Source organism: Mustela nivalis, assembly GCF_964662115.1.
Source record: "Mustela nivalis genome assembly, chromosome: 19".
Taxonomy (NCBI): Eukaryota; Metazoa; Chordata; class Mammalia; order Carnivora; family Mustelidae; genus Mustela; species Mustela nivalis.
Genome location: NC_139038.1, coordinates 38,822,943 through 38,831,013, shown reverse-complemented (window position 1 = coordinate 38,831,013; position 8,071 = coordinate 38,822,943). Strand labels below are relative to the sequence as shown.

Here is an 8,071-nt window from a genome sequence, read left to right as displayed (position 1 = left end):
CGGCATAGTTCTTGGGGAGCCAGACAGGCAGCCCTCTGCGCACTGGAGAGGGCACCTGGGACGCCCCGAGCCCCCCAACCCCAGATTGTGGAGGCAGGGCCTGACTGCCAAGTTGGCTCTGCTGCCAGAGGGTGGTGGGCACCGAGGACTTGGGGGGTTGCCGCCTGCCGAGACTCAGCACAGCCTCCTGGACCCAGACCCGGGCCTGAGGTGGGAAAGCCGCCCGCTGACAGGGTGTGTGAGGCTCAGTCCTTGGGGTGTGGTGGGTGCTGAAGACTGGGGAACCCTTCTGAATGAGCCTCTCCACCCCCATTCCCCGCCCACACTCCGGGGCCCAGGCCTCTGGACAGCTCCGAGGGACTGTCCTGGATCTGGAACCCACCGCGCCCACAGCCCCTTGGTATGCGTCCTCTGTATCCGGGACATCTCTTGGTCCCACTCTGACCACACTCAGCTTTTACTACCTGCTTCCCAGGTCAGAAGGTCAGATGCTGGACCCTGGGATGGGCTGGTCTCAGAGCAGATGCTCCTCCGGCCCCAGGCCCCTGGGAAGTGTGTGGAAGGGCAGATCCTGGGGCTCTGTCCTGCCGCTGCCTTAGATCTCCTGCCTGCCCTGCCAAGGGGGGCTTCCATTCCCAACCCCGGTCAAGGAGGGCTCCTCCCAGGGCTTGCCCAGGGTACTGTTTAGATGACCTTGGCCTCTCAACGCTGTGTGTGGGGCTTCAGCTACGGAAATTCAGTCGGGCCGAGTAAACACACAGGTCCTTGGTCCCACCAGCCCCATCTCCGGTGTTTGGGGCCTGTGTGACGGGTGGCTGTCCGGGCCAGTGCGGTTTCCTCCCTGCGGAGCACCCTGGGACTTCACATCTTTGGGACATGCCTGGACCAGGAGCCATGCTGGGTGCTGCTCTGGAAATGCAGTCCTGCCTTGTGTCGGCCTACCCTAACCCTCAGTTCACCCATCAGCTGCAGGTCACTGGAGGCCTTCCCACTAGCAGAAAGGGTTTCATTGTGACCCCAAGACCTGTTGGTAGGTCGTAACCCTGAGAAGGATCCCAGAGAAGGTTGAGAGATTTTTTTCTCGAGGGGAACAATGCCTGCTCCTTGCAGGGCCGACACAGACCCCCTGGGCCTCTGTCTTGCTGGACATAATGAATCTCCGGCTGGTCTGGACCTGCTTTGGGGGAGATCCAGGCCCTGGGACAGCTGGTGCAGATTGGGGAGCCAGCAGGGGTTAGCCGGCCCCAGCCCCCTCCTCTGATCTGGACTGGGAAGGTCTGAAAGGAGCTTTGATCCCCCTGCCCTTCCATCCCCAGCCCAGGGCCTAGAGGGAGGAGGGGCTCCAATTACAGAGTCCTCTCCCCTCCCTTCCCCTCCCCTCCCCCGCTGAGCCGGCCCTTCTCTGGCCCATCTCCGCCCCTCCGTGACCCTCATGGCCAGTGTCTTCCGTGCTCCCGGGCCTCGGCTCCTCCCCAGCCCTCCTCCCCTCCCCACACCCTGCCCTGTGCTGACCACAGAGGGGCCAGGCAGGGGAGGGGCCGACGCCACACACACAGACTCTGAGCTGGGAGAGGCCCTGAACCTACCCAGCCCCTACCCAGCCCCTCACACTGGGAGAGGAAGCCTCTGCTGTGGGCTTGGACCCTGGAGGCCAAGGGGGGAACCCTGGGGACCAGGCGGGGGCCCCAGGGCAGGGCAGTGACCACAGGCCCAGAGAGGTAGATGCCTTCATCAGGGAGGCTAGGCAGCAACTGAGGAGGGACTGGTGGTCACATCCCCCACCCCCTGGCCCGCGGTCCCCATGCTGGCGCCGAGGCCACTCCTACTGCTGCTCCTCGTGGTCGGGCTGACCCTGGGGGCCAGCCTGCCGCCGGCACCCCGAAGCCATCCAGGCGTGTGCCCCAACCAGCTCAACCCCAGCCTGTGGGTGGACGCCCAGAGCACCTGCGAGCGTGAGTGCGTCGGGGACCAGGTAAGCACCAGCACCGTGTTCAACAGCCCTGCCGGCGCGTCGGACACCATGGGGGACTCGGGGTGCCTCGGAGGCTTCGTGAGTCTAGGGGAACCCCAGACCTTGCCTGCAGGGGGACCCCAGCAGCTGCCCTGTGCCCCCATTCCTGGGAGTCGACTGCCTCCTCAGGCCCCCCATAGTCCCGCAGCTGGGGTTTTAGGCTGTTCCACATATGCGGGTCCCAGGGAACACCCCCAGTCTTTGCCTTCATGTGTCGCTCCCCAAACCTGCCTACCCCCACCCTGGGACCAGCTGTTCTCAGGGCCAGCAAGGTTGAAAGGCGGGAACCCCATGTGGACATCTGCCCTGCAGCGCCCCCTTGCAGCACGTGCAGTGGCCTTGAACACATTGTCCATGTGCCCCAGCCCCCCACCCACACCCGGGGCCTTGGTCTCCTTGGGTGCCATGACACCCACTCCGGAGGTTGAGGACCCTAGGATCCGGTGGGCTTCGGTGACGCGACACAGCAGACAGTCTGAGGGTGCAAAACACGGGAAGGACGCGTCGGCCGCAGGCCGAGCTTTCCGCGGGGTGGGCGGCTGGCAGGGGAGTGGCCGTGGCAGCTCAGCTCCCTTGCACGGCGGACGGGCGGAACGGGGGCGCCTGCTGAGCTGCTCCCCACCCCCCAGGACTGTGCGGCCCACGAGAAGTGCTGCGCCAATGTGTGCGGGCTGCAGAGCTGCGTGGCTGCGCGCTTCCCCGCCGCCAGCCAGGCTGCACCCCCGCCACCCGCCTCGTGCGAGGGCTTCCCCTGCCCTCAGCAGGGCTCCGCCTGCCACCTATGGGATGGGCAGCCGGCATGCCGCTGCCGCGACCGCTGCGAGAGGGAGCCCAGCTTCACCTGCGCCTCGGACGGCCTCACCTACTACAACCGCTGCTACATGGACGCTGAGGCCTGCCGGCGCGGGCTGCAGCTGCATGTGGTGCCCTGCAAGCGCATACGCGGCTGGCCACCCGCCAGCCCAGGGCCGCCGGACCCCACGGCCCGCCCCACGCCGGGCCACGTGCCCATGCCGCCTGTGCTCTACAGCAGCCCTCTGCCGCAGGCCGTGTTCGTGGGCGGCACCGCCAGCCTGCACTGCGAAGTCAGCGGCCGCCCGACGCCCGCTGTGACCTGGGAGAAGCAGAGCGACCAGCAGGAGACCCTGATCATGCGGCCGGACCAGATGTACGGCAACGTGGTGGTCACCAGCATCGGGCAGCTGGTGCTTTACAACGCGCGGCCGGAGGACGCGGGCCTCTACACGTGCACCGCCCGCAACGCCGCTGGCCTGCTGCGCGCCGACTTCCCGCTGTCCGTGCTCCAGCGGGGCTCAGTTGGGGATGGGGACGGGGCGCGTGCCCCCGCCGGCCCCGCCAAGTGCCTGCCTGACCTGCAGGCCTGCGGCAGCGCGCCCTCTGGCCTCGTGTTCTGGCACTTCGACCCCCAGCGTGGGGGCTGCATGACCTTCCCCGCCTGCAGCTGCGAGGGCAGCAGCCGGGGCTTCGAGAGCTATGAGGCGTGCCAGCGGGCCTGCGCCAAGGGCCCTGGCGATGCGTGCATGCTGCCAGCCGTGCAGGGGCGCTGCCAGGGCTGGGAGCCGCGCTGGGCCTACAGCCCGCTGCTGCAGCAGTGCCAACCCTTCCTGTACGGTGGCTGTGAGGGCAACGGCAACAACTTCGAGAGCCGCGCCAGCTGCGAGGACGCCTGCCCCATGCCACGAACGCCGCCCTGCCGGGCCTGCCGCCTGCGGAGCAAGCTGGCGCTGAGCCTATGCCGCAGCGACTTTGCCATCGTGGGGCGGCTCACCGAGCTGCTGCAGGAACCCGAGGCGGGGGGCGGCAGCATCGCCCGCGTCGCCCTGGACGAGGTACTCAAGGATGACAAGATGGGCCTCCGGTTCCTGGGCACCAGGTACCTGGAGGTGACGCTGAGCGGCATGGACTGGGCCTGCCCCTGCCCCAACGTGACGGCTGGCGACGGCCCACTGGTCATCATGGGGGAGGTGCGAGACGGTGTGGCCGTGCTGGACGCCGGCAGCTATGTCCGGGCCGCAAGTGAGAAGCGCGTCAAGAAGATCTTGGAGCTGCTGGAGAAGAATGCCTGCGAGCTGCTGAACCGCTTCCAGGACTGACCCCACCCACGCTGCCCCCCCCCCAAGTCTGCCCACCCTGCCTTCCTGCCCCATGGAATAAAAGCCAGTGTTTCCCCAGAGCTTGTGGACTACACGGGCTGGACCTCCTCAGGGGACCCTTAGCTGGTATCCCTCCTTGCAGCCTCCCATTTCCCTGCAGGAGCACGAGCCATGACCAGCCTGAGACGGGCACCCTCTCCTGTTGTGGGGAAACTCAGCAGCCAGCTCAACCCACGGGGCCCGAGTTCTCCCTCCCTTCCCTGTGCCCTCAGCAGAGCAGCACAGTCCAGGAGGCCCCCAAGCCTTGACTCCACAGGCCAGACCCTTCTGTCACTAGTGCAGACCCCTTGAAGACACCGCCCGCCCACTGAGCACCACCAGGAGTGGTCCCAGGAGGCATGGGTGAGACCAGCAGTGAGCAGCAGAAAACACTTTATTCCCAGGTTCTAAGCAGCCCTGTGGCCATCAGCCAAGAGCTCCCAAAGTGGGCAAGGCCACTCCTCATGGCCCAGCCCTGGGAGGCAGGGGCTGGCATCTGGGTTTGGTCTAGAAGGGGTCTTGGTGGAGACACAAACATGCGAGAGCAGGAGAGAGTTACTCTTTCCGGAATATCAGGCACTTGTTGTTGGCCGGCATGTCCACCTAGGGGAGAGGGGTTGGCTGGAGCGCTGACCTGGTCCCCAGGGAAGTCCCCTGTGTCCTTAGCCCTTCCCACGTACCATCCTCTCTAGCAGCAGGCCACTGGCTTGGCCCAGGTCCTCCAAGAGGGCTGTGTCCCGCAGCCCCCACTCAGGGTTCCTGCAGTGAGGAGGAAGTGGACAAGAAGGTAGATTCGTGGCTGGGGTGGTCGCCCAGCCCCTCTGTCCCCCCAGCCAGCCACCCTCCCCCAATCCAGCTCTGACCTGCATCTAAGAGTTAGATCAAAATCCACGTTACTCTGCGGAGTGATCTTCCCATTGATGGCATAAGGCTGCAGAGAGGGGGACACGGCTCTGCCCGCCACCCACAGACGGGGTCAGCCATGCCTCCAACGACGCACAGGCAGTCTTGCATGCTGGCACCCAGAGAATGAAAAGGACGCACCCCTCCCTGCCCCCAAGATGGGGGACAGCTGAGGACCAGCTGGTGAGCTGGGCGGTGGGGGGGGGGGGTGTTGCAGGGAAACTGGCAGGTGACTGGGAGCGTGTTCAAGAAAGAAGACTCTGGGTGCTGTTTAATGATGGTGGGTAGTCAGGGGACAAGGCAACTAAAAATACTGACACCAAGAGAACGGAGTGCGGAAAGTAGGACACAGCCGGCGCTGGTTGGGAACAGGGCCTCCCTGCCAGGGGAGGCCCGTGGCCCCCGACAGAAGCACTCACCCCATAGGTGATGAGCAGCGCCTTGGGTTTGAGCAGGTGTCCGGCTGCTCTGAAGAGCCCCTGGGGAGTGAGGATGCAGGGATCAGTGAGGGGCTTTCCCAGCCGGGGCCCGCAGGAGCCCGCGGCTAGAGGCCCCAGTGCCTTCGCTGGGCTGTGGGGCAGACCTGCCGCCCCGCGCCGCCCCGCACCGAGAGGGGGGCCCCGCGGCGCGGGTGGACGGCTCGCCGCGCACCCACAGACCTCGGTGCAGCTCAAGGGGCTGATGTGGATCATGTTGATGCACAGCAGCAGGTCCAGCGACTGCGGCAGGATCCCGCCCCAATGCTCCCAGTCCCAGGTGACGTCCAGGTACAGCGGGGCCTTCACGTTCGACAGCCCCTGCGCCTGCGTGGTGGCTGAGATGCTGTAGGAGGGCAGCGCACCGTCGCGGGGAGCCGGGCAGCGGGACGGGCCCCGCTCCGCCGGGCCCCGCTCCGCCCCCTCAGCGGCCGGGGTCCCACCTTCCCCGCGCCCCGCCGCACCTGTCCAGGCAGCGCTGGTCCACGTCGGACGGCTGCCACTCGGCGTGGGGGAAGGCCCGCGCGAAGTGAGCCGTGTGCTGGCCCGAGCCCGAGGCCACCTCGAGCACGCGGACGCCGCGCTGTGCCGGGTCCATGTACTGCCGCAGCACGCGCAGGATGGGCTCCTTGTTCCGCTCGGCCGCCGCCGCCACCAGCATCGCAGCAGCTCAGCTGGCCCGCGGATAGCTGCAGTCCGCAGCCGCCAGACCCACCGGGAGCCGTAGCCCGACGCCGCGCGGCCCGCCGGGAGTTGTAGTCCGGCGCCGCGCTGCCCGCCGGGAGTGGTAGTCCGGCTTCGCGAAACCGGCTGGGAGTTTAAAGGGCCCGCAGCTGCAGGAGGCGCACCGGGAGCGGCAAACGGGGCGGGGGCACCGGTCGCTTGAGTTGGGATCGCCGGCTTACAGGTGACCGGCAGCTCAGTAGCCAGGGGCCCGCGGCCGCTCCGGCATTTTCCTAGCGCTTGTCAGTCTCGCGTTCCCTGAAATTGCCTTGTCCGGGTTGCTCGCGAGCGGGTGTTCCCTGGTTTCCGGTTTTCTTTCCTGTCGGAAGCACCGTCGTTAGCGAGTGGGGGAAGGAATATGAAAAAATACAGCTGCGCCGCCCGGGAATCGAACCCGGGTCGCAAGAATGGGAATCTTGCATGATACCACTACACCAGCGGCGCTGTTGGCACAAGGGCAGTCCACGAGCCCTAAGAGATTGTGACGCAGCGTTTGCGCGTAGAACAAAACGGTCTACGCGCTGGGGAGCGACCGGCCCCAGCGCCTCCCAGACGGCAAGCGCTCTGAGGCGCTAACAACCCGACCGCCGGGTCCGCGTTAAGCGGGGCGCGGGAGGCTCCGGTGTCGCTTCGTTCTCCCCCTAGCGCGAGAGCGAACGGAGCGGGACTAAGGGACGCGGGCGGGGGCCGCGATTGACGCTGGCGCCGCTCAGGGCTTTCCCGTGTCGCGGACGCCGTGAGGGGGTGGGTGACCCCCGAATCCAGCCGGATCCTCCCCTGTGCGGTCCCGGCGCGCTTCTCCGGCCGCTTCCCCGGGCCGCGTCCGCAGTGGGCTCGCTTCTCTCTGTGGCCACGCGGGTTTGCACGAGAGCGACCCCCACCCCGACGTCCCGCCAGGGCTCGTCTTGGAGGGGCCGGGCTGTGGGTCGATCCGGCGTGAAGCGCGGGTTCGCCGCCCAGGGTGTCGCGCCGTCTGGGCTGGACAGGCCCCCGGGGCGAGGGGGTCACTCGGAACGGCAGCCCGAGGGCATCCTGCTCGCGACCACCCGTCCTTCCCTGGGCAATCCAGCTCCCAGCCTGGGGCCTCCGCCGCCCGGTTTGTCGGCTGCGCCAGGCGTTCTGTCCCCTTCCATGGCGGGGCCGAAAGGAGCAGCTGCGGGGGCCCCTGACCAGCCCTGGTGCGCCTCACCCGGCTTCACATCACCCAGGGGATTCGAGCAGCTTGGGGGCTGGTGGCCGAGGGCCCCGACGTGGGATTAGAAGGCTGGAGACCAAGCCCATCAGCCCCGAGCCCCCCAAGAACCCGAAATGAAGGGGTGCGGGAGCCTCCGGGCACATGGGGGTGCCGGCAGGGGGCGGGTGGCCCCGGGGCAGGGGGCAGGGCCTGGAAGCTCCGAGCGCCTTCCATATCCTCCCGCCTTCTGGCTGTCTTCCTTCAGCTGTTCCCGGGTCCTGTCCTTGACGATGAACCGGTAACCGGAGTAAGGTTACCCTGAGTTCTGTGAGCCGTTCTAGCAAACTGTGGCTGGACAAGGGGGTCTGGAACCCTGACTTACAGCTGGTGACAGCCTGGACGTGGGGCGGTCTCCTGGGATCCAGCGGCAGCCTGGGGAGGGGGTCTGCACTCATACCCAGCTGCTAGGTCAGAATTGAGTTAAACTGTAGGACACGGGCATTTTCCTTTACACCAGGTGTTCTGTAAGAGGCAAGAAACCAGACTGACCAGTCTCCCTCCTTCTTCCTGATCCTATGGCCCAGCTTCAGAAGCAGCCTGAATGCCCAGCCGTGTCTTCCATTTAACAGCA

The 8,071-nt window shown here is 66.7% G+C and overlaps 2 protein-coding genes across 2 annotated transcripts; one reads left to right on the top strand and one right to left on the bottom strand.

Annotated features, from left to right (window-relative positions):
* The first annotated feature begins 10 nt into the window (after nt 1-10).
* Nucleotides 11-4,205, top strand: WFIKKN1 (WAP, follistatin/kazal, immunoglobulin, kunitz and netrin domain containing 1). The gene is made up of 2 exons (XM_082713697.1): nt 11-1,972; nt 2,641-4,205. The coding sequence occupies exons 1-2, from the start codon at nt 1,802-1,804 to the stop codon at nt 4,123-4,125; spliced, it is 1,656 nt and encodes a 551-aa protein (XP_082569823.1). The 5' UTR covers nt 11-1,801; the 3' UTR covers nt 4,126-4,205.
* A 335-nt stretch (nt 4,206-4,540) lies between these two features.
* Nucleotides 4,541-6,300, bottom strand: METTL26 (methyltransferase like 26). The gene is made up of 6 exons (XM_082713753.1): nt 6,008-6,300; nt 5,727-5,889; nt 5,487-5,546; nt 5,028-5,095; nt 4,845-4,923; nt 4,541-4,767 (listed from the first exon to the last, which is right to left on the bottom strand). Exons 1-6 carry the CDS (start codon nt 6,202-6,204, stop codon nt 4,720-4,722), a joined length of 615 nt encoding a protein of 204 aa, XP_082569879.1. The 5' UTR covers nt 6,205-6,300; the 3' UTR covers nt 4,541-4,719.
* Nucleotides 6,301-8,071: the final 1,771 nt, after the last annotated feature.